The following is a 26,723-nucleotide window of genomic DNA, read 5'->3' as shown; positions in this document are numbered from 1 at the left end:
GTGGTGAGTACACCAGTTCCTTCTATGAGGCTAGAAGAGTCTTACGTGATCTCTGCTGCTGGGGGCCATGTCTTGTGCGTGATCCCCTTCAAGTGCAGATGCTCAGAACCTCTGGAAAGGTTCTTAAATAGCAACAAGTAGAACAGTCATCACGTTCACTACAACCTGCACCTCACCTGACAACAAACAGTTGCAGCTTTAATTACTCTTAAGTTTTGTTATAGGACTTTGCTTTGAAGAGCTACACTGTATCCAATTTTAGTGTCAGGGACAGGAACTCAGTAACAGTGATCAGACCACTTGATTATCCAGTCACTGTCACCGTTGCCCTCAAACACCCAGGATGTTATTGTGTATGTAACTGAGTACTAGCTTGTTTGTTCTGTGAGACTTGGTAGGGTCCTATAGCAACCTCTGTCTTCATCCGCTCTCTGAAGAGACTGAGATGTTGTGACTAATGCATCCAATGCCTTCCATAACCTTCCTTTCAGCAATCCCAGTGTGAATGTGTTTGTGACAAGCACTTAGGTCTGTCTACCTCTCCATCCATCTACACATCTGTGTCCTTCTGTGCCTGTCCATCAACACGATGGATCTCATGGCAAGAAACACTCCCTGATCTCTGGTGTACGAGGTTTGAGCATGATTTAGGTTAATTCCCCTTCCTGTATTGTTCCTGGTGTTTGCAAGAGGAGAGGTGATGGAGGGCAGCACGTGGAGAAATCCACCTGCTGGGGTGGTTCTTTAACCCGACTAAGTACTTTACATGTGGTGCAGTCTGTGGTCATTCAGACACAGGGCTGAGGATTCCACCCAGGATTCTATACTGCAGCTCAATACACTTGGCAGCGGACACACTGCTCAGCACACAGGTCGAAGGCAGAGCCACGTGAGTTGCAGGGGCCGTAACCTGAGCTGTTACCTCCCTCACACCCATGTGCTCTGATTCTCCCTCAGTCTATCAGGAGTCAAGCAGGATTTCTCAGGGGAAAAATATAGGTGCAACTTACTTACTTTGAACAACTTGCCAGTGATATTTAACCAAAGGCGATAAAGCCCCAGAGACCATGCCTTCTGTTCTAGCACCAACCTGACTACCATCGTTGCTCTCGCTAAACATGGCACCAACTGTGACATTTTGCATTTTTGGACTTTGATTCCTATTTCAAAAATATGAATCACATTTAATTCCATTTATTTTAAATCAGCTTTTTGCTTTATACTGAAGTTTTCTCATTCAAAATAAGTGAGAACAGTTCAGGATTAAGACTTGATTTGTATTTTAACACAAAAGTATTCCTTTTAGGTGTACATTATAAATAACACATATGTTTCTTTGTTCCTGGAGTTGTGAAATCAGAAGATCATGTGCCTCATTCATTAGAAAAACAGAAGTGGTTAAGATAGGAATGGGCAAGTTCACATTCTTACACAGATTTGGTCAGCATGTGAAAATGTCTGAGTACCTTCCTAATAGTCTGGAGAAAACTGGCATCTTGATAAACAGAAACCCAATGGGCAGATGCAGTCTGGTCTGCTTGAGAAGCAGACACCCACTTGCATCCCACAGCTTGGGGACGACCTCCCTTATCTGGAATAGCCTTGGAACGGAGAGCAGCTCGCTCTCTCCTAGCCTGCAGAGTCTGCAATGGGCACATTCCAGTCGTCTAAGTAAATAAATGTAAGAATTCCCTGAATCATACAGATTAAAGCAGGCCTAAATAAATTCTGTTTCAGAGAATACAGTGGGAGATATTTAAGATGGAACTACCTGTACCTCTTCAAATATATGTAAGTACATAGAAAATATCAATATACTTATATGTGAATATTTATGTAAATACATGTATGGTTTATCTATAGGACTTTGCTTTAAAGAGCTGTGTTATATCCAGTTTTACCGTCACATGTATAGAACACATGCAACACTGAGCGTGTATATATAATACAAATATATGTGAATAGTTACATTTAGAAATACAAATAAATATATATAAATCTAAGATAAGACTGACACCAGGAAACAGTTCTGTATATTTATGTTTAGAAAACTCTTTAGGTTTTCTATCTTTATGTTTATGAAAATGACCATTTGCCTAGTTTAGGTCGTTCTAAACTCACTTAATGTTTTACTTTTAGTTTTGGGCGAATGGACTGAGAGGTTGTGGCTATTTTGGATCAAAGAAGTAAAGGTGAATATGTCATATACGTACATGTGTATATATGATCTCCTGAGATATATGAATGGGTATTTTCAAATGAGAAACCTTATTACTCTGTAGTTCAGCAACTATCCTTTAAAGAGTGTCTCGGTCCTACCATGGGTTCCCTCCACTCAGCCCCCCTGAGCCCCTGCAGAGGCCTACATGGGGGCAAGCCCGTGAAGAACGCCCGCAAAGGGGTGTCCTGCCATTGACCTCGCCCCTCAGCTCGGACTCCCGGACACGGGCTTATGCCCGCGGTGACAGCAGCGCAAGGACCAGGTTGTTCACAGCCCTGTTACCTCCGATGACAGCAGGGCCACTTCTGTCAGTGCTAACTAAGGGCTCTCCCCCGTCTGTCGGTCCAGAACCACCTACAGCAGAGAAAGGGAGAATGACAGAGGCAGAGCGAAGAGGACTTTGGTTACATTCGCAAACGTCCGACAGGAGAGCAGAGCCCTGCGCGGGCGGGAAGGAGCAGGAAATCCAGACCAGAGCTGGGCCAGGCGACCCCACCTAGGGCCTGGGAAGCCCTGGGGTGCAGACGGGGTGGAGGACCGCGGGCGGCAAGCGCGACCGCGGTCTGAGGGGCACGCACCTGCGCCACCTGCGAGAGGGCGGGTGGCCTCCCGCGCCGGGCCTCCCGGCCCCGCGGACTCCCCGCAGCTGGACGCGGCGGCCACGTGTCCGCGGACTGTGACCACTACGGGGCCGCCGGGGCGCAGCGCAGCCTTGAGCGGAGCAGCGGGGCCGAAGCGCACAGCCGACAGGCAGCCGGTGAAGCCACGCAAGCCGGCCCGCAGCGTGTCCGGGTCCGCGCCGGGGGGCTCTGCGGGCAGACAAGCGGGGCACGCGTTAGGGCGCGAAGGGCGCAGGCCTGGCCTGCGTCTGCAGGGCTGCCACCAACTGACCCTCCCTCCGAACCCTTGGCCCTTCCTTCTGTAGGGCAAGACAGGCAGGACTGTCCCTGCGGCCCCCGCTAGTGACCCGCGGGCGCCAGCTCTGCCTGTGGGCAGGCCGAAGCGGACCCCGGGTGCAGTCCCGCCCAACAAAGGATTCCACTCTCTGCCGTTGCAGAGATCACGTTACAGAGATCACGGCAGTATTTTGTAACAGGGTCTGTGGCTGGTAATGGAGGTGGCACAGTGAAATGTTACCCGCGCGGGACAACGTGCTCTGGGGCGTTCTAAACCTCCCCATTTACATTTGACTCTGGCCCCCTTCTCAGCCCCACAGAGGCCCCGCCCTAGCTGTGGCCACTGGGGAACCCCACCTCCCGCGGCCTTTCCCCCCGTCACAGCGGTGGGCTCTGTCCCCTTCCCGTAAATCTGGGCTGGCTCCCCGTCCTAGCCCCCGGCCTGGCTCGGATCTGACCAAGGGTGGTTAGCAGGAGAAGGGCCTCAACGAACCCACGAGAGCAGAGCACCAATCCCTTCACCTCGAGGACGATTAGCCCCTACAATGCACTTGCTCAGTGAGCCCCAAATCTGTCCGGGCGCAGTTACGTGCAGGCTTCGGACGTTTCATGGATGCGAAGGGAAGCAGCCTCAGTGTGGGGACCTGCGGCATCTGCCTCTGACTCCCTCCCTGCTTCAGTGTGTCCACTGGCCAGCTGACACCTTCTCTTACCAACCATACACAACAACCAAGAATTCACCCGGTGCTTTCCGCAGGCCGGCCACCGTATGGGGTCATTTTATTCCCGCTGGAAGCCAGTTCACATTAGACTTCAGAAATGTCTGAACATCTCTCACGTGGGGCGACCTGGATCCAGGCTGGTCACGGGAACCCCCTTTTCAACAGGATATTCTCTCTTTATCCTGCCAGTGGCTTTTGGACATATTGGTAATTGCTCACATTAAGGGAGGAGCAAATGGGGATCCTTACACTATTTTTAGAATGAATGCTATACCTTCCGCAGAAGAGATGCGCGACTCTACAAGTCTTTTTGGTTAGCACGACAGCAGGTCTTAAAGTTCACCCTGAGGATCTCAGCTGTGATCCGTCCCTCTTGATGTTGTGTATAAACTCTTAGGGGTAGTGTTTGCTTCCTTGGAGATTTGAGGGGCGCTCTAAATGCTATGGAAAAGACCTCTGAAAGCAACTAAAACGAGGGGCATGTTTACATTGCTACAGTCCTCATAAAGAACTCTCTGAAACACACAGCTCTTTTGGCTGGGCTGGTCATATGAGGCATCAAGGTGGCTTATGTATGATGAATTCCAGGTAGATCCTCACAGTGAAGTAAGCCAGCTAGAGACAACTCAGTTGAATGATCGTTTTAGATTGAAGAGCTCTTCTGGGTGGCTCCGTTGGTTAAGGGTCAGCCTTTGACTCAGGTCATGACCTGGGATTGAGCTCCTTCCTGCTCCCTGCTCTGCGGGGAGTCTGCTCTTCCCTCTCCAACTGACCTCCCCCCACCCGCAGCCCTTCTGCACTCCTCTCTCCCTCAAATAAAAAAAAAAAAAATTAAAAACAGAGTTCTTTAAAGATCACATTTTTTTTTTGCATTCAGACAATATATATTGCATAAAGAAAGGCATCCTTGCTTGAATATACTTAAGAGAATGTCAAGAAGAACTAAAACAGAAAACTCTGTGATAGTAACATAGGACTGCCACAACGCTAAAATACTAAAAACAAAAACAAAACACCATAGACCAATTGAAAGTCCCAGCCACTGATCAAAAAGAGGAACCGGACAACACTCGCTTTCCTGGTCAAAGTCTGACATGAGCGCTACCAGGCTAGGGTCACAGAATCAATCCTGGGCAGACATGTATCTTACTAATTAACTGGACTAACTTTGTGAAATTAATTTTAAAGATAAATTTAAAAATGTCTATAGGCAGTGCTATAATTCAAGAACGGAATGCTGGTAGAACACAGTATTTCAGTCAAGAACTTGTACTTGACATTTATACGTACGGTGGATTGTGGGTATGGGCATGTGTGGGTGGGCTCATGTGCGCCCATACCCTGTTATTAACCCCACAGCTGTAGCCATGACTTTGTATGCGTACGGAGTACCAAGAGGCATGCAAGTTTACTGCTCACTGCTGCCTGCTGCCTTCATATTTTCCATCGTGAGGTCATGCTTGTGATTCGTTCTTTGACTGGAATAATTCTCTAGTATTTTCCTCAGATGGGAGGCACAGTCCATATTTAATCTCCATCCTTCCTTGTTACCCAAAATATCTTTTTTTTTAACCTTGTCAAATACATTATATATTAGATGCTTGCATTGTGGCTTATTTCTCAGCCATACTAACGATAATCCACATCTTCTTTTTATCCTGCTGTAACAAATGAGACATTAGATGCTGATGCCACAATCATTATTTTTTCATTGTAGTAACTTCTGTCTGGAAAGTCTGGAGGATTTTTCTCTGTGGGTTTTGCAATTCAGAAATGTTCCCAGTTGCATGTCTTTTCTTGTCGGAATTGATGCTTTCTTTCAATCTGCAACTCCAGTTTTCCTTTAGCTCAGAGAATTTTTTTTTCATGCATAATTAATGTCTTTACTTCCAGTTCAGTTTCTGGACCTCTAATTATTCCCATTAGGTTTTTTCTTATTTTCCCTTCTAATTTCTCTCTCTTAATCTTTTTTTTTTCTCTGCGGTTTGAGATAGCCCATCTCTGTAATGTTCCAGATCACTGTCTAATGAGAGCCAATGATGATTCTCTCCTTCAGATAACCCTGTGAAATCGTGAAAACCTGTATTTGCTTTAACCCCCAGAGTTGGTGTGTGACTTTTTCAAGTGTCTTTGAGTGCCAAGTCTCATCGCAGTTGTGTTCTGTCTTCTTTAATGGCTCCATTTTGATGTGGGAATTGTAGCTGTTGTCTTCAGTCCTCCTCCCCATCTTCTTAGGGGAGACATCATCTTTTTAGCCATTGATTTATGGGTCCGCTAGTGAGAAATCTGTGGCTGAGAATCTTAGACAGTATGGGGGTCCTGGCAAGCTAGAGGTTGCATTTTTTCTGCCCCATACCCAGCAGCAGACCTGCAGGCTCATGATCTGGTCCCAAACAGAATGTAGGAAGAAGTCTCTCTCCCTTACCACAGCAGAAGGAACATGGCCCAACCATCCAGCCCACCCCCTGCTCCACAAGGGGCACTGAGGATAGGCATAACCATGCTTAGCAATGCTGACCTTCCCTCTGGAAGTCAAACCTTTTTATTTTTTTTTTTTTTAATTCTAGATAAATGACATAATTAGAAAAAGAGTAGAAGACAGACTTTTCCAGTCCATCTTTCCAACAATTCAGAGCCAAGGGGCCCTGATTTTCAGAGTGAGAAAGAAGTGATGAATTATTCCTTCCTCCCCAAAACACATGCTCACCAAGCACCAGGCTCTCCCAGCGCTTGCAGCTAACACCAGAGAAGAAATCAGGGGTAATATGGTGCCTGATGTGCCCAGAGCAAGCAATGCCAGTAGGCACTTCCTGAAGCACTAGTCCTTAGTACATAATACAGACTCTTCATGTAATGACATTTCATACAAAATAAGTCATACATAAGTCATAAATAAGTCAATATTTATCCTCATTTATCCTCATAAGTCATAAATAAGTCAGTATTTATCCTCATTTATTTAGTATCATGTTTTCACCCATTTGTAGCCTGTGTTGCTACTTCATTACATTTTATGGCCAATATTTCACTTTTGTTTGTGGCATACGGTGAAACACTGTCACAAAACCTAACACTGTATCACTTAGTTGATAGCCACTGGGGTTATTCCCACGTTGGGTTATTAGTGGAGAACACAGCTATGGGGATTTGCGCATACCTTTCATGTCTGGACATATGTTTTCAGTTGTCTTGGGTATATACCTAGGAGTGGTCATATGGTAACTCCATGTTCAACTTCCAGATAAACTGCCAAATTGTTTTTTCCACAGTGGCCACACATTTTACATTTCTATCACCAATGCACAAGCACTCAAATTTCTCCACCTCCTCCACTTGCTACGGTTTTTTAGTGATATCTTGTGGTTTAGATTTGCATTCCCTTGCCGGCTAATGATCTTGAGTGTCTTTTCATATTGGTCTTTGGTAAATCTTCTTCATGTCTTTGATTTCGGCCTTTAACCAGATCTTTTGCCCATTTTTAAATTGGGTCATTTGTCTTTTTGTTTGGTTGTAAAAGCTCTGTATATACTCTGAACAAAATTTCTTGTGAAGGTGGAGCAAACAATCCTAAAATTTATATGGAATCAGAAGGGACCCTGAACTGTTAAGGAAATGTTGAAAAAGAAAAACAAAACTGGGGGCATAATGTTGCCTGATTTCAAGGTTTACTACAAAGCTGTGATCACCAAGACAGCATGGCACTGGCATAAAAACAGGCACAAAGATTAGTGGAGCAGAGTAGAGAGCCCAGAGATGGACTCTAACCTTTATGGTCAAAAAATCTTCAACAAAGCAGGAAAAAATATACAGTGGAAAAAATACAGTCTCTTCAATAAATGGTGCTGGGACAATTGGACAGCTATATGTAGAAAAATGAAACTCGACTGTTCTCTTACACCATACACAAAGATAAACTTGAAATGGATAAAAGATCTGTGACACAGGAATCCATCAGAATCCTAGAGGAGAACATAGGCAGTAACCTCTTCGATATCAGCCACAGCAACTTCTTTCAAAATATGTCTCCAAAGGCAAAGGAAACCGAAAATGAATTTATGGGACTTCATCAAGATCAAAACTTCTGCACAGCAAAGGAAATATAGTCAACAAAACAAAGAGGCAACACATGGAATGGGAGAAGATATATGCAAATGACAGTACAGACAAAAGGTTGATATCCAAGATTTATAAAGAACTCCTCAAACTCAACACACACAGAACAGATAATCATGTCAAAAAATGAGCAGAAGATAAGAACAGACACTTCTCCAAAGAAAACATACAAAAGGCTAACAGACATATGAAAAAATGTTCATCATCATTAGCTATCAGGGAGATTCAAATCAAAACCACATTGAGAGACCACCTTACACCAGTTAGAATAGCCAAAATTAACAAGACAGTAAACACCATGTGTTGGAGAGGATGTGGAGAAAGGGGAACCCTCTTACACTGTTGGTGGGAATGCAAGTTGGTGCAGCCACTTTGGAAAACAGTGTGGAGATTCCTTAAGAAATTAAAAATAGAGCTTCCCTATGACCCTGCAATTGCACTACTGGGTATTTACCCCAAAGATATAGATGGAGTGAAAAGAAGGGCTATCTGTACCCCAATGTTTATAGCAGCAATGGCCACGGTCGCCAAACTGTGGAAAGAACCAAGATGCCCTTCAATGGACAAATGGGTAAGGAAGATGTGGTCCATATACACTATGGAGTATTATGCCTCCATCAGAAAGGAGGAATACCCAACTTTTGTAGCAACATGGATGGGACTGGAAGAGATTATGCTGAGTGAAATAAGTCAAGCAGAGAGAGTCAATTATCATATGGTTTCACCTATTTGTGGAGCATAAGGACTTGGGGAGATGGAGAGAAGGGAGTTGGGGGAAATCAGAGGGGGAGATGAACCAGGAGAGACTGTGGACTCTGAAAAACAAACTGAGGGTTTTGGAGGGGTGGGGGTGGGAGGTTGGGTCAGCTGGTGGTGGGTATTAGGGAGGGCATATATTGCATGGAGCACTGGGTGTGGTGCATAAACAATGAATTCTGGTACACTGAAAAGAAATAAAAAATAAATAAATAAAATGTTATTTGTCAAAAAAAATTTCTTATGAGATGCCCGACTTGTGAATGTTTATCCTCATTTTGTAGATTGCCTTTTTACTTCTTTAGTAGTATCTTTTGAATTACTAAGGTTCTAATTTTGAGGAAGTCTGACTTATCTATTTTCTTCTTTCTGCTTGTGCTTTCAATAAACGATGATCTAACCCAAGGCTTTTGAGAAGCCTTCTCTAAGAAACCAGTGCCTAAGCCAAGGTCACAAAAATGCACAACCATAGTTTGGTCTAAGTGTTATAAATGCAGCTCCTACATGGAGGAGTATCATTCATTTCGAGTTAATTTTTCTAGATGGTGTGAGGTAGGGTCAACGTCACTTTTTTAACCTGTTGGTTCTGTCTCATCTGTTTAAGACACTAGTCTTCCTCCACTGGATGGGCATGGCAACCATGTCTAATGTCAACTGACGATAAATAGTTTGACTTCTCAACTCTCAATCTACTTTGTTGGTCAATATGTTTGTCCTCATGCCAACAGCACACAGTTCTGACACCATGGCTTTGTACCAAGTCTTAAAATATGGGCAAGAACTCTAGCTTCACTCTTCTTTTCAAGATCATTTCAGCTAATTGCAGTCCCTCGCATTTCCATATGCATTTGGGATCAACTTGCCACTTGGACTTGGATCAGAATCGGATTGAACCTGTAGATCAATTTGGGGAGCACCACCATCTTAGCAACGTTAACACTTCTGGTCCATGAACATGGATGTCTTTCCATTTGTGTGAATCTTCCAAATTCCTTCCAGCAGTGCTTCATAGTTTCCAGCGTATGTGTCTCACACCTCTTCTGTTCAAGTTATTCCAAGGTATTTTATTCTTTCTGATGCTACTTTAAGTGGGATTTACATTTTGGTCTTCATTTCATTTTTGTATTATGCATTGCTAATATAAAAATACAATAAATTTCTGTATGTTGATCTTATATCCTTGCTCCAACTGTGTACTATCTCCATTGGCTTTTTTCATGGATTCCTTACAAGATCACATTCTCTACAAATAGAGATAGTTTTACTTCTTCCTTTTTATTCTGGATACTTTTTACTCTGTTTCTTACTTTGTAGCCCTCACTCAAACCTGTACTACAATCCTGAAGGAAGGTGGTGAGAGTAGACATCCTTATCTTATTCCTGATCTTAGGGAAAGATTTCCATTATTTTCCATTAAGTGTGATGTCAGGCATGGAGTTTTTGTAGATGTCTTTTTTCATGCGAGGAGGTTTCTTTCTATTCCTACTTTGTTTTTTGGTTTTATTTTTTTATGAAAGCACAGTGGATTCTTTTCAAATGCTTTTTCTGTGTCTATTGAGGCAACCATGTGGTTTTTGTCCTTTATTCTATTAATATGCTGTTTTACATTGATTGTTTTTATCTGCTTACCCAAACTTAAATTCCTAGGATAAATCTTATCTGGTAGTGTATAACAATTTGTTTATGTTACTGGATTAGATTTGGTAGTATTTTGTTTAGGATCTTTGCATTTGTATTCATATTGCTGAAATAATATAAACTTTTGGTGTCTTCCACCCTATGACTTTCCTCCCAAATGAGATAAATTCTTAGGCAGAGCACAGCAAAGACAAAACATACATCACAGAAGTCAATGGAGCTTTTAATATCTGAACTGTAGTCTGTCCATGAGGGCATCAGTAAGTGACTCCTACATTATTTATAACCCAATTCTCATATATGGAGTTCCATTTCAACACAAGATCCTTCAGTGGGTTTCTTTTCCCCACTAAGGTTTATCCGTATGACAGTACTGACTTGAACTACCTTCAACATATTGTACTCTTTCCCAGGAGGAAAGAGAAAGGCACATCTTTACTCTGCACCCTTCAAAACAGGTTTTTGTTTTGGTATTTTGGGGATATTTGCTGTTGCTGCTTTTTAATGCAAAAAAGACAAAATCCACAGAATACCATTTACACAAAAGTCTTAAGAGAGATAAAACCTAGTGAAAATGCCAGGACACCTTACTGGGTTGTTGTATTTTAAAGCTCTCATACTTCAGGGTTACAGGCCACATCCGAGTCAAGACTGGACAGAAAATTAGAAGCCTAACAATCTTCACTTAAACTAGGATTTTACTAAAATTATTTTATAGTAACCGGGAGCACTTGACCTGAGTAGTCGTCGTTAATAAGACTACTGAAGAGTGGGAAGAGCAAGAGCAGCCTGTTAATCTAGAAGATGACCCTGAACTGCTCCCCCCAGTGCGTATTAGGGTAAATAATAATGATGATAAAGGAGATCCGTCATGAACACTCCTTTATTCTTCATGTTCCCTATTGTCCTGACAGCACTTTGAGGGCAGGTACAATATGTCTTGTTTCTAGGATTCAAAATGCCCAGGAAAGTACAAGTGCACATCAGGAACCCTCAGAGCTTTTTTACTGAATGGACAGGTTGTTGAGTCGAGGGAGCTCACCAAAAATAAGCGGAGGACAGCCGTCTTTGGAAAATGAATGGTCTTCACTAGCCAGTCTGTTGGTCTATTTTACTGCAAGTTTACAAAAGGAAGCTCAGCTTCTATTTCCCAAATCTGAACACAAAATAGTCATCTTCTCATAGTTACTAACTGCTAAGTAGAAGTTATCCTGAAATAAAGTTACGCAAAACAGGAAAAGTTTTATTAGCCTTAGATCAAGATGTGTACCTCTAGGTACAGATGAGATGAATATTTATAATTTTATTAGACTCAGTTGCTTCAGGCAATAAACTTCATTGCTGAATTTCAACTTTAATTTCTACAGCCTGAGAGAGATGCTTTTTGACTAGACCATTCTTGAATAGAAACATTAACATCTTTGATTCCGTGCTACTGCTCTCTGCATATGAACTTGCAGGAATATAAAAATGTATATGATAAAATGTATTATTCTCCTTTTTATTAAAGTAATTCCCTTTAAATAAGGCAGTTTAGTTATTAAATCAGTTTCCATAATCCATGACCTATCATTTTACAGATAATACATCCAAAGCTAAATTGTCTTTAAAAATGTTTGTCAATTTCACACTTCCTGTTGGCAACTTCCTACCTGGTGCCACAGTCACCTCTGAACCTGCCTCATCTCTCCTGTCAGAGCCAGAGTCACTGAGGGTAGGCACTTGTGTGCGGTGTGTTCCTTTTGTTCCTTGATCCGATCTGTCCTCCTGGCTGGGAAGAGTGGCCACAGACACCTGCCCCAGCAACAAAGGAGGGATGATTCTGCTGGGGGCAGGCCAGGACATCCCTGCACTCACAGACCACACCTGCATGTAAGCAAGCTGAGCTCTGAGGCTTGCACACCCTTAAGATGATCTACTCCTCACTCTGTTCAAGCCATGAATGATAACTGTCAGGCCAGAGAGTGGAGCTCAACAGCACATAAAAAGGGAGTAAATTCTTTTCCACTTGGATATTAAAAATTCTTTTCCATTTGGATTGTATGAAAATTTACACTATTCAGCTGACAGCCAAGGATGGGGCTCCATCCCACTGTCCTGTGAAACTCAAAAAGGCTTTGACTTTTTAGGAACTTCAAAACCTCTTCCCGCTAATTGTATACTGTTATTTTCATGGGTCAAAGCCAGAGAAGAACCTTATCTCTTTCCATTGTTTTCCCAGTTCTTGTGGTTTTTCTATACTATGTCACTGTTTTTGTTTGATTTGGTTTGGTTTGGTTTTGGTTTTGGTTTTTAAATTTATTTGACAGAGAAACAGTGGGAGACAGAACACAAGCAGGGGGAGTAGGAAAGGGAGAAGCCAGCTTCCCACTGAGCCGAGAGTCCAATGCGGGGCTCGATCCCAGGACCTTGGGATCATGACCTGAGCCAAAGGCTGATGGTTAATGACTGAGCCACTCAGACAAACCTCAACTTTTTTTTTTTTTTTTGCCACTGTTCTAAGTAGAATTAAAAAAAAAAAAAAACTTACTGGGTGTTGTATCTAACTGATGAATCACTAAATTCTATACCTGAAATTAATATTACACTGTATGTCAGCCAACTAGAATTTAAATAAAAACTTTTTTAAAAAGAATTTTAAAAATCTACTCATATCACAAAAACATGGATGTCCAGAAATGCCTAGAAAACACACCTGAAGTCATACATTAGAGACTGAGCTGTTCCACTCCCTCTCCCATTGGCTGGATGAGCTATAGACTTCTCCCAGCGCTCTAGGGGAACAACTGTGCTCCTCTGCATTTCTGCAGCAGCTGCTGGAGACCCACTCTGCATGTGCGGAGGGGGCAGGAACAGCGAGCCACAGCAAAGCCTTTCTGCCAACACACCATGGGGCCTGACTGTTTATCCACCTAAAGCACAGTTAGAAAGCAGGACCACTTTGGCCCAAAGTTGGTGTCCATTACATGATGCCAAGACTATGTTTTCACAGCAAAGAACCCCGAGACCCTGCTTCACTGGCTTAACCTGCACATGTAACTCCCAGGACCAACACAAAGCTTCCCGTCCCCTCTACCATCTAAACGATATGCATCTGCATTTCAAGAACTCATAATTTTATATTGTCCATCATCTTTTAGAAAAATGTCACTGTTTTAATAGTTACTGTGCTTCTCACCCTATTTTGAACATGTGCTTATGGGCTGTCTCTAAATCTCCAGCATCTGTAGGATGTTTTCTGTGTCAGGGATGGAATAAATGATCAAAGAATCAAGGTACAAATGGTTGAAAAGGTAGTAAAGAGTCCATGAATTATCTCGGACTAAACACAGCCAGATGAGTATCACGTACCAGAGCAGGAATTCTACCCAAGACCACAAGAGGATTTCTCCCAAATAGCTTTAAATATCAAGAGCACATACAGTTTACAATATAAACAATCAAAAGAAAAAAATACCTTCCAAACTTTATTTTTATTTCAATTTAACTCTTGGTGACAAGAGGGAAAACAAAGGCCTAAATAATTTGATGCTTAAGCAGTCTGGTATGCTTTTACTCTGCTACTTTTATGGAGAATAACTCACAGCCCTAAAAACGGGGTCTTCAGAACCTGACCTTCCAAGGGTAGCTGGGAGCACTGAACACATTTCAGAGCAGGGCCCAGCCTACCACTCAACACGTACTCACTTGCTCAAAGAAAATGAAAGTCCCTTCTTCTCGTAAATATAAATCTCTATTTACTGTTGGGTGATTTCTGCATTTGACCGCCGATTAATATACAATTTGTGAACATGACACCTGCTTTGATTTTGCCTTTCCTCAATTGTTATAAAAATACCAAGTTTCATTCTGTTTGATTCCCAAGCGAGTAAGCACCTGTGGAGACACTTCTCAGGGGTCACTGTGGCTCACCTAGCAGACAGCCCTCACTGGTGATTACAGGCACACTTGGACAAAAGGGCTGCTTCTACCTTGATTGTCACTTGCTGGGAAACCATGAATACGACAAGGAGCTTCTTTCAGCCTCATGAACCCTTCCCGTGTTTGCAACCTGACACTTCTGATCCATGTCGGGGGTTGGGGGTGGGGGGTGGGGGGGACGATGCTCTTTCTGAGACTTACCTAAAATTGTCCCCAGCATAAGGGATTTGACAGCATTGAATTCTGTCCCTGATGACAGGACGACTTGGCTCCTTGCACTCTGGTCAACCTATTAAATATTCCACAAGAAGCAAACATCAAAATGGCGAGTAATTTTGGTGATAAGAGAATGGGGGTCTGAGGGAGACCAAGGAAAACAGTAAAAACGAGCCATAGGTTCGGCTGTCACAAAGATGAAACGGTTTCATAGCAATTTTTTTAATACCTCGGATTTCACACCACCCATTGCCTATTCTTTTCCCTTTATTTGTCTTCATGGTTTAGGGATCCGTAATTGGTATGATCCACAAAGAAATGCAATAAGCTATTTCAAACCTTAAAGCTTTTGCTTATTTCAAACAGAAATCAGTAACACAAGCCACAAAACGTATTACTGGCACAGAGTCAATATATAAAGGTTATTCTTCAAAACCCAGTGACAATGAATAATTGAAACATGGAGGCTTTTAAAAAATGTATTCCCGCTTTCAGCAAAATCTTGCTTTTCCCCTTGTGTTTACATTTCTGCCACCTTTGCTCTTTTGTAGTCAGATGGAAGTAGGCTCTTATTCTCGTTAGAACGTCTCCAGTAATCGCTGGGAAAAACTGGGCAACATTCCCCTATGGAGGAGGACACCTTGGCATTTTTGTGGTCAGATATTAACAGGAACCCTTTCAGCCTCTTGCTAAACAAACAAATGACACTGCTAAAGAAAACACTTTGACTACGTTTTCTGTCCCCAGGACTTTCTGGGAAGACTGCTGAACGTGCATCTCTTTTACTAGGATTTATTCTCAAAGCCTTGCTGGAGGTCATACACTGAATGCCACAAGCTTGGTTACTCTTGCTGCTGTGAATCTATCCCTTACCTCCACAAAGACCACTGCCGCTTCTCTGTGAATCGTCACCTGGTGAAGCTGCCCATCAGCGAAATTTTTAAAACCAAAGTTAAAAATATCAGGTTCTTGGTGCCTGTCCAGCTTATACCGGATCTGCAAACTTCCTAAACAAGATCAAAAAAATGAAATTTTTAACTAAAATGGAATTTTATAAAAACCACCAATACATGTTCTAAAGCACACTTTGTTTTTGTTTATTTCCTATAATTTGACTTTATTGAGCATTTGCTTAAGGACACTGTGTGTCTCTTTTCCTGGAAGAGGGATCATTTATGTGCTATTCCAGGGCTGAATTCGGAATCTGATTACACTATTTTAAAAGTCAAGCCCAAATGGTCTTTTCCCAAGTTCTTCCATTTTCCTTAACAAAAGGAAAAAAATTCTAAGTTAAGCATATGGGAACTCGGAGTTAGGCTCAAAGTTAATTATTCATGTGGGATTCATAGCATTTAATGGTAAAACCTCAAGTAATATTGCATTAACATTCAGTTTCTATAAGCATCACTTCTTTTAATGTGACTTATTTTAATGCATTTTAATGTATTGCTGGCATTTGCATTTTTTTTTTTTTTTTGCACAACTAGAATTTTTTTTCTAATGTTTCTGCCATAATCAAGAAACAGAAGAAAGACCAATGATTTGCTATGACATCTAAATCTCCTGATGTCCTTCACAGGGATGCCCACTGCCCCATAACCCCGTACTGCCTGGAGCAGATCTTCCAGAAAGTAGGTCTCTGTCCTTCCGCTCTGTGAAGCGAGGTTACAGCTTGGGCTAATGCTCCATTTGCAACAGTCTTGGAAAGACTTGGTGGCCATGAGTTGGGTACCTCTCATCCCACTTTTCTTCATATGTAGATATTGCCATGAATGGCTTCCCAGCCACCGATGAGTAAAGATCAATCCTGTGCATGTGATGTGTAGGAATAGTGGATTTTAGATAGTTTAATATACTTCTTTACTTTGCTGAGAAGGAGGAGGAAATATTTTCCATGTACAAAGTGAGCTATCTTGTTTCAAAGTGAATTGCAGAACTAATTTATTCACGTACAGAAGGAAAGACTTCCCAGAATAGCAAGAAACCTAGAGACACATCAAATACCTAAAATTATCAAATTTCCATGGGGGAAATGTATCTTAAATGTAATCATGGAAATGTGAACTTTAGTGATAAACTTGAGGGTTATCATGAACTAGTGTAACAAGCATGGCAAGCCATGAAATTGTGTTTCCTTCTCGTAGTTAAACACCTAATGGGTCCCCCTCATTGTGGTCCTTATTTTCTAATTCAGCCTCCTTGTTCTTATAGTCTTGACACTCACCGTTGGGGGTGAGGATCACGGACAGGTACTCCTCGTAGAAGGAGCTCACGTAGAGGAGTAAGCTGGGCATCCCTGTGGTCCGGAAGCTCAGCGTGGCCACTTCTCCAGCCAGCGTCAAACCCTCATGAAGTAAAGCTGCAAAGGAGCTTGAGTTCTTGCTGGCGGTGTAGTTAGAATGTTCCTGAAAGTCGTAGATAACCGACGAGCCAGTTCCAAAATACGCAGAAATCTCTGGAATGACACTCATTTTTGTTATGTTAGCACGAAGTCAAGGCAAGGCTCTTTTCTATGTGTATTTACACACCATCTCTAACCCTTAGTCTCTCAAGACAGAAAACAAGAATGTCACACTTTGCTGTTTTATTTTTAATTTAGAAATATTTCAGATTAAAAAGATAGTCAAGTATGGATAAAAAGATAACTTATCCCCGTGTATATTCGCATGATGTTGAACTTACTAACAATATTTTATTATGGCCCACAAAATGCTTCATCTCAGAGTTACACAGCATTAAATGCCAAGTGTGAACATATACTTAGAGTTATTGTCCATCTCATTGTCACATGAATGATGCTGAATCCAACAGAAGTCATCATGAGCTTCTCAAGAGCAGAATCATAAATGGACAAATTTGGGAGAGAAACAACTCTCCTTTAGCTGATCAGAGAGAACTGCCTTATCTTTTCATAGAGAAAGGGTCAAATGCCAGAAACACGAGGCAAACAGCCAAATGAGGTGCCTCCTTCTCCCCGTCCTGCCCAGGGTACACTCACCGCTCTTGCAGAATGGCCCGTCATACGCAGAGACGGCACAGTCGCAGGTGATACCCCTGGGTCTCTCCCTACATCTCCCTCCGTTGTGACACAGGTGTCCGTAGCTGCTGCAGTGTCCCGGGCAGCCTGGGTCCACGCCTGGAGTCATCGTGGCCCTTTCTTCCAGGTCCAGGGCCAGGCCGTTCAACCGCAGTGACCGAATGCACCCCAGGAAGCCTCTCTGTCTGGTGGCCGTCCCACCTACAAGGGAAACAACTACAGCCGTGCCCTGGGGTTCTTGGTGGCATTTCCACCGCACGTCCAATCGTGCTGGCTGACCAATCGCATCAGAAAAGGGACCCGCCGGAAGCTTTACAAACACACATGATTTTGAAAACCTAGGCTGTGACCACATACTAAGAATCATCAAACGATATCGAATAAACCATAGATGGAAATATTTTTGGAGTTGAGCTTGGTAAATATTTACTCTAAAAAGTACGTCTTCAAGTTCTATTTAGAAAGAGTTGTACATTTTTATGTTGATTTGTACATTTTTAATCCTTCATTTAAAAAAATCTCTCTTTTTAAAATGTATAAAGTTTTTTTCTCCTTCTTAAGTGTATAAACTGTGCTGGGCACCATAAAGTTAGATACTTGAAAATCTTTGCAATACAATATATATTACAAATTTGTAACATGCAATGTATATACATTGTAGAGAGTTAATATGTAATATATATTATAATTTGTATATGCATTTGTCATACATATTTTGTTACATATTTGTTATATATAATACATATATTACATATAATAACAAATTATATATGTAATACAATCCTTTCTTAGAAATGCTCCCATTAACAATGCCATGAAAAAGGAATTGAGGAGTGGGCAAAGAAACAAAGTAGTGTTGACATTAAAACCCAGGCTTGGGGCACCTGGGTGGCTCAGTGCGTTAAGCCTCTGCCTTCAGCTCACGTCATGATCCTAGGGCCATGAGATCGACGCCCACGTCAAGCTCTCTGCTCACAGGGGCCTGCTTCCCCACATCCACCTGCCTCTAGCCTACTTGTGATCTCTCTCTCTCTCTCTCTGTGTCAAATAAATAAATAAAATCTTAAAAAAAATTTTTTTTTAAATAATGATACCCAGGCTCAGGCCTGCCTCGCTCCAGCCTGCCACCTCTGAGGTCAGGAGGGTAACAGTCACTAAACACTGAGTAGCTCTCTCTCTTTCTATCATGCCTCACACAAGCCTAATCTCAAATCTGGGGGCGCGGGGGTCACCTGGAGCACTTGCTAAAACAGAGTTGGGAATCATTCCTAGGGATTCTGACTCGGTGGGCCTGGGGCACATAGATCAGCATTTTCCACAAACTCCTCACACTCTGGAAACCTTGTTTCTGTGAGGATATCAATTCCGGGTAGGTGTTCATGCCAACTTTGTTCCTAGAAATTCCATTCCTTGATCCTCGGGATTACGAATCAGAAAACAGAATTGTTTAATTTGTGTCACAGTTTGATGACTTGACGTGAAGCCTTGGAGTTTTCTGCATCATGGGTTGTGTGTGTGTGCGTGCGTGCGTGCACACACACACACACACACACACACACACCTCCCTGCATTGCACAGCCCCCAGAAGCTGTAAGTGTCCTCTGTAAAGCAGACTGCGGGCTAATCTGTGATTTAGATTAGTTCCTAATTGGACCAGCTCCTTATTTACTTGAAAACACATAAGAAATGACTAAGGAAGAGCTACCTCATTGGTTTGCTTGCTTTCCAAATTAGAATAGAGTTGTCTGAAAAGTAATGTAGCAAAACTTATCTCTCCCTTTGAGAAAAAGAAAATAGTCTTAAAAAAAATATAAGTGAGTAAATGAAACAGAAGACTTCCACTACCCAGAGCTTTCATCCCTGAAGCACCGGCAGCGAGAATGGAGCCAGCCCAGTTCTGAACCCGGTGTCTGCAAGGACCGGACAGCAGAGGAGGGAGACACAGCCATGTGAGTCCTCCTTCGGTCTGTGTTAGAGGGGACACAGGAGAACTCAGGGACAGTCACACGACAGCTTCTCCGACTGCACTGGGAAGTGAAGCTGGGAGTTCTGGATGAAATTTGTTAACCGTTTTATAAATAGCATTGATAAGAAGTCACTAAAGCAAACACAGGTCATCAATACTGTTGAGGTCCAGCCTGGGAATCCACCCACTGAGGACTGGGTTTCTCTTCTATTTCAGTTTCTAGACTATGTCACTCGCTCTCTCTCTGGACCTCCATTATCTCATCTGTGACCTGGGAAATCTATAGAAACCATGATCCTGAACAACACACTATGGAAACTGTATTAACAAACATCTGTGGTTCCATCAACAGATGAATGGATCAAGAAGATGTGGTATATATACACAATGGAATACTATGCAGCCATCAAAAGAAATGAAATCTTGCCATTTGCGACAACATGGATGGAACTAGAGCGTATCATGCTTAGCGAAATAAGTCAAGCAGAGAAAGACAACTATCATGTGATCTCCCTGATATGAGGAAGTGGTGATGCAACATGGGGGCTTAAGTGGGTAAGAGAAGAATCAATGAAACAAGATGGGATTGGGAGGGAGACAAACCATAAGTGACTCTTAATCTCACAAAACAAACTGAGGATTGCTGGGGGGAGGGGGTTTGGGAGAAGGGGGTGGGATTATGGACATTGGGGAGGGTATGTGCTTTGGTGAGTGCTGTGAAGTGTGTAAACCTGGTGATTCACAGACCCGTACCCCTGGGGATAAAAATATATGTTTATAAAAAATAAAAAATAAAAAAATAAATTAAAAAAAATTAAAAAAAAAAAACATCTGTGGAAAGAGAGCCCGACTCTTGCTGGAGCTCTTGGTCCCCGGTACCGACAGGAGCCGCGTGCACCTGGTGCCATCATGGCTGGATGGCTCGCGACTTCTATGTCCACCAGCATGGCCCAGCCAGAGGGCAGCCACACTCACCCACGAAGAGCTGGCTGTTGAGCTGCAGGCGGGCATGGCCGTCCGCGGGTGCGGCTTGCGTCTTGCTGGGGAGCTGGTCCACTTGAAGGGTCGCCTCCTTCACGTTCCTCTCGGCCCTCACGTGGTGCCACCGGTTGTCATTAAAGGGAGTAGGAGATCGCACTGTGACCTCACATCGCCCATTCCCCACATCGAAGGAAAAGGTCACTTCTGCAGGAGCTGCAAACACAGAAAGGAGAGTAGCTCGGCTCATTCTGCAGGGAGGAAATTCGGTCTCGAGAGACAGGAGGGCAGCACCACAACACGCTCCTTATGAAAGCGGACGGTGACACTGCTGCCGACCAATGTCATTCTGAGCTGGCTAGGAGGGCAACAGAAATGTGTGTCCTGAGGGAAGAAAAACAAAGCCATTTTACCCTATTCCTCCTCAGAGAATGCTCATATTGCTAATCCTTAAGGAGTAGAGATCTTTCCCCACCAGAGGGAAACTGGCGTGTGACCTGCCTTCTTATATATCAGTGAATTTATTTCAAAGTGGGTGGAATCCTCATGTGCTTTATTTAAAAAGTCCTCCATGAAATTTTGAAGTAAGGAACCGAGCTTTGCATACATGCGTGAACAATGTAGCGAGTCAATTACATGAAATGATTCTGCAATTTAGGGAGTAGTTATCGGACCAGTTTCGTTTAAAAGATCCTTATTGCACACACAGTTAGGGCAGCACAGAATTGGACAGACTGTGTGTGTTTTGTGAATCACTGTTTTCCTCTCTATTAAAAATAAGGATTTAAAATAATGGAGCTTTAGGCGCTCCTGGGTGGTAAGGTTGGTTAAGCGTCCGACTCTTGGTGTGAGCTCAGGTTGTGATCTCAGGATCATGGGATCAAGCCCTGCACTGGGCTCCATGCTCAGTGTGGAGTCTGCTTAAGACTCTGTCTCCCTCTTCCCCCCTCCCAACCCTGCTCTCTCTCTCTCTCAAATAAATAAATCTTTTTTAAAAAAGGTATTAGAACTCTAGTATGTACTAAAGGAATACAAGTGATGAAGAAAGCATAGCAGTACTTTGAGAATTAGGTTCCCAGAAGGATTATTGCTATATACTGAGGCCTGGTGGCTTTGCCCAAAGGGCTACTCACTGTGCAGCTCTAGCCTGATGAAGTCTGTGATCCCCAGGTTCTCTACAAACACCCCAGAAGGCGCTGTCGTCTTAAAAAAGAAAGACACGTCAGCACTGAGCTCTCCACGGAACGTAGGGAAGTGAAGGTATGAGGTCTCAGTGTTGAAGGAAGCGGAATTCCAAAATGAATCTGTTTCCAAAAAAAAAAAAAAAAAAAAAAAAGACAGTGACGATAGCAAGGAAACAGAATAACAACCATATTTTGCATTTCTAGCAATTTTTTTTACCATTATTGCCATTTTTACCATTATTAAATGCATTCATTATCTATGTGAGCCTTCATCTGGGGGTTTTTCCAAACATACAGCCACGATGTGAATATCCAGAGAGTGACTCTTTCAAGGATTAAGATGGACAAGACTGCAACTGAGTGGACAGATAATCACTGGAAATACCCTACGTTTCTTAGAAGACAATATTATTTATAGATTACCATTAAGTCAAATTGACTTTGGGGGGGGACATACAGTTAGATGAACTTTTACACACGCATAGGGTTGTAAAAACACCACCAAAATCAGGATAAAGGACAGCTCCATCTCCCCTCCTCCCTCAGGCTGTTCTCTTACAGTCACATCCTCCTCCTGCCCCTAAGCCCTGGTCATTGTGATCTACAGTTGTGCCTTTTCCAAGTGTCATATAAACGGAATCACACTATAGGTAAACTTCTGAGGCTGGCTTCTCTCACTCAGTAGAATTCGAGGTTTATTCATTTTGCCATGACTTATTGTGGATCAGGCCACCATTTCTTTGTCACTGGAGAAAGTCAGTGTGATTTCTAGTTTCGGTCGTTCATAAACAGAGCTGCTCTAAACATGTCTGCCGATCACACGTGTATCTGCTTTCCAACCTAGATGCCCTTCCTTCCTTCCTTGGTTACTGCACTGGCTAGGATGTCCAGTGCGACTGATGTCACAGAAAAGAAGCGGTGAGATTGAATATCCTTATCTTGTGCCCACTCCTGCAGGGAAAGGGTTCAGTTTTTCACAAGTAACCATGCTGCCAGCTGTCCGTATATAGATAATCTTTATTAGGATCAAGAAGTTCCCTGTTATTCATAGTTTGCTAAGAATTTTATTGTGAGTGGTATCTGATATGAATGTATCATGTTAGTTCATGATATAATCATAGTAATTCAAACAATCGTGTTCATATCAATTGATGCAAAAAAAGCATCTGGTGTGATTTTTCTTCCTTAAACTGTTAATATGGTAGATGACATTGATTGATTTCCAAATATGGTCAACCCTTGAACAACAAGGGGCTTGGGGCACTGACCTTTGCACAGCTGGACATTCACATGTAACTCTGGACCCTCCAAAAACTTAACTACTAATAGCCTACTGGACAGGTTGACTGGACACCTTACCAAGAAGCACCAACATTTGATTAACACACACTTCACATGTTATAGTATTATATACTATATTCTTACAATACAGTGAGCTGGAGAAAACAAAATATTATTAAGAAAAATCACAAGGAAGAGAAAACACATCTACAGCATGGTACTGTATCTATTGAAAAATATCTGCACATAAATGGATCTGCCCAGTTCAGACCCATGTTGTTCCAGGGTCAGCTTCACTGAGTCAGCCTTGTGTCCTGAGTAAACCAGTTGGCGATGGTGTATTATTCTTTAAATGTTCCTGGATTTTTTGCTAATGTAGTTGAGGATTTTTGCATATGTGTCTGTGATGATGCATAGTTCTCTCTTAATTCTTTTTTTTTTTTTTTTTTTGCATTTTCTTTGTCTAGTTTGGGTATCGGGGCAATGTTGGGCCCTCATAAAATGTTGGAAAGAATTTCCTCTGCTATTTGCTGAAAAAGATTGTGTAAACATGGTGTTATTTCTTCTTTGGTGGAACTCACCAGTGAAGTCATCTCTGACTGAATTCAATTCTGTCAATACTTCTAGGTCTCTACTAATTGTTCAGTTTATCTTGAGTGAGTTTTAGTAGTTAGTATTTCTCAAGGAATTTGTCTGTTTTAACTATGTTGGAGAACTGACATGTGCTGAGTTGTTTGTGGTATGCCATTATCCTATTGATGTCTGTAGGGTCTGTAATGATACTCCAACTTTTACTACTCATATTGGTAATATTTCTCAACAATTTTGCTAGAGATTTATCTATTTTATTGTTCTTTTATAAATATTTTGTTTTTATGGATCTCTGCTTTTAATTGATTTCTCTTATCTTTATTATTTCCTTCCTTCTGCTATTTTGAATTATTTTTTCTTCTTTTTCTAATTTCTTATGGTAAAGGCTTAAATCATTCAGTTGAGATCTTTTTCTTTCATAACGCAAGCATTTAATGCTATTACTATCTTTCCAAGCACTGACATAACTGCCTCCCACTATTTTTGATATGCTGTATTTTCCTTTTCATTCAGATCAATATATTTTATAATGTCTGTTGAGACCTCCTTGACTCATTTAATATTTAGCAGTTTGGTGGTTAATTTCTCAATTTTTTTTTAAGATTTTATTTATTTATTTGAGAGAGAGACAGTGAGAGAGAGCATGAGAGGCAAGAAGGTCAGAGAGACAAGCAGACTCCCCATGGAGTTGGGAGCCTGATGCGGGACTCGATCCCAGGACTCCGGGACCGTGACCTGAGCCGAAGGCAGTTGCTTAACCAACTGAGCCACCCAGGCGCCCTGGTGGTTAATTTCTAAGTGTTTGGAGACTTTCTCACTCTCTTGTTCTTTGTTTCTAGTTTAATTCATTTATGTCAGGAATGTTTTTGTGTGCTTTATTTGATATGCACTCATTTGTTTGTGACACAGAATATGGTATATCCATGTGCAATTTAAAAGAATGTGTATTTTACTATTGGTGGGGTGTTCCATAAATGTCAATTAAATTCGGTTGCTTTGTGTTGACATTAGATTTTATGTACACTTTGCTTGTTTCCCCCATTAGTTCCAAAGATTAATGAGAGAGGAGTACTGAATTCTCTAATTATAATTATGAACTTGTCTACTTCCCCTTTCCATCCTGTCAGTGTTGCTTAATGTACTTTGAAGCTCAGTTATCAGTGTACACATTTAAGATTCTCATGTCTTCTTAATCGCTTTTTGTATCTATTAATTTTCTATGCTTTCAAGCAAAAAGTTTAATACAGAAACTCCAGCTTTCTTTCAATTAGTGTTTGTGTAGTATATCTTTCCCTGTCTCTCTTTTTAAACTTGTGATATCATGATATTTAAAGTGAGTTTCTTGTACAAGGTACATAACTGAGTCATAACCATCTGTCCTTTGACTGGTTTGTTTAGACCATTCATATTAAATATAAATGTTGACAAGTTTAATTTAGTTTTATCATTTTATTATTTTTTCCTGTTTCTTAATCTTTTTTGTTCTTTTCTGTCTCCTTTGGGGTTAAATATTTTTTAGTATTCTATTTTTGTTTGTCTATAGCAGTTCCTTGGTTGGTTATTATAGGAGTGACAATATATACACTTACCTTTTCAGAGTCTGCTCAAAATCTACATTTTAACCACTTGGACTCATATGTCAAAACCTCGCCAACAATTCTGTCAGTTTACTGAGTGCCTTTTATTGATTCCTGCCAAATGTATGCCATCTGTAAAAACTAAGAGCTCTATAAAATAATGTATTTTTTGCTTTCAACCACAAGTATATTTAAAATAACTCAACAGGAGAATAGTCTGTTATATGTACCCTGATATTTACCATTTCTCATGCTGATTTTATACCCCTGAGGTCCCAAATTTCCTTCTGATATCTTTTCCCTTCTGTCTGAATCTTCCTTTAGAAAGTCTTTTAAAGTATCTTCTGGTAAGGAATGCTTTTAACTTTCCTTCATCTGAGAATTTCTTTATCTTCGTCCCTGAAGGAGGTTTTTGCTGAATATGGAATTCCAGATTGACAATTTTTTACTTTTAGCCCTTGAGAAATGTTTTGCCACTTCTTTCCTGGCTTCCATATTTCCCATGAGAAAGTCACGGCCATATAAGTAGGAGTTCACCTACAGATGATTCATCACTCTTCTCTCTGGTTGATTTCAAAACATTCTTCATTGCCTTTGTTTTCAGCAGCTTGATAATGATGTGTCTGGAGGTGAATTTGAGTTTATCCTGTTTCAAGTTCATTCAACTTCTCAAGTCTGTTTTTTTCCAAACTTGGAAAATTTTCAGCCTTTTTTTTTTTTCCAATTTTTTTTTTCAGCACACTCTTCTGTCTGCTCAATTAATTACACGAATGTTAGATCTTTTGTTGTTGATTCAGAGTTCCCTGAGGCCCTGTTCATTTTTAGATTTTATTCTTTCTTTTGATCAGATGAGTCATTCCCATCATTAAGGCCACTGACTGTCTCATCTCAGATCTACTATTTGGTCCACCCAGGACATCTTTTATTTCAGTTTTATATTTTTCAGTTCTAAAGTTTTCATTTAGCTCTTTGGATATCCTATTTCTTTGGTGAAATGTTCTTTTTCTATTTGCTACAAAAGTGTTTATGATCACTTGTTAGAGTTCTTATGTAATAGCTGTTTTAAACTCTTTATCAATTCATTCTAACCACTGTGTCACAATTGCATTAGTATCTGTTGACTATATTTTCCTAAGCCAGCTTAGACTTTTCTGGTTCTTTGTGCTAAGTAATTTTGGATGACTTCCTATAAATTTTAAATATTATATTAATAAATTCTGGGCTTTGTTTAAATGTTGTGAAGCATGTTGATTTCATACACACACACACACACAACACACACACACACACCTATACATATATACAAATTTTATTTTTTGTTTTTAATTTATTTAGGTTTTTTTGCAGGTTCTTGGCCTAGTTAGTGTCTGGCCACACATTGCAACCTGCCTTCTGTGGGCTGTCTCTAATGCCAGTCCAGTTTCCAAAGCCTTTGCAGCATGACCCAACTCTGCCTCACTAGTGCACAACCCAGTGGCCAGCCTGGGTCTTGGGTTATTGACTCTCCGTTCAGTTCTCAACTTCTTTGGTCTACAATTAGGACCGGATCCATGCATGTGTTGCTCTGGGATGATCCCAGGACTTCATAAACAACATATAGTATGCTTTCCTGAATGGCTGCCTCCC

The 26,723-nt window shown here is 41.6% G+C and overlaps 1 protein-coding gene across 5 annotated transcripts in view; it reads right to left on the bottom strand.

The window, feature by feature from the left end:
* Positions 1 to 26,723, bottom strand: part of LOC101689647 (contactin-associated protein-like 3) — a 172,783-nt gene that overhangs the window by 5,217 nt on the left and 140,843 nt on the right. For 2 of the 5 annotated variants that reach the window (XM_004739486.3, XM_045089637.1), the window contains 8 exons: positions 21,598 to 21,768; positions 20,462 to 20,680; positions 17,482 to 17,721; positions 16,708 to 16,938; positions 15,357 to 15,490; positions 14,469 to 14,556; positions 2,800 to 3,030; positions 2,504 to 2,575 (listed from right to left, as the gene is read on the bottom strand). In XM_004739486.3, the coding sequence (XP_004739543.1) occupies positions 2,504 to 2,575; positions 2,800 to 3,030; positions 14,469 to 14,556; positions 15,357 to 15,490; positions 16,708 to 16,938; positions 17,482 to 17,721; positions 20,462 to 20,680; positions 21,598 to 21,768 (1,386 nt within the window). The remainder of the gene's footprint in view (positions 1 to 2,503; positions 2,576 to 2,799; positions 3,031 to 14,468; positions 14,557 to 15,356; positions 15,491 to 16,707; positions 16,939 to 17,481; positions 17,722 to 20,461; positions 20,681 to 21,597; positions 21,769 to 26,723) is intronic. The other 3 variants (XM_004739491.3, XM_004739490.3, XM_004739487.3) reach the window with 2 other exon arrangements.

The sequence above is a fragment of the Mustela putorius genome, unplaced genomic scaffold (assembly GCF_011764305.1).
Source record: "Mustela putorius furo isolate JIRA1106 unplaced genomic scaffold, ASM1176430v1.1 tig00003845_pilon_pilon_pilon, whole genome shotgun sequence".
In the NCBI taxonomy this organism is placed as follows: Eukaryota; Metazoa; Chordata; class Mammalia; order Carnivora; family Mustelidae; genus Mustela; species Mustela putorius.
This window is presented reverse-complemented; position numbering and strand designations above follow the sequence as displayed.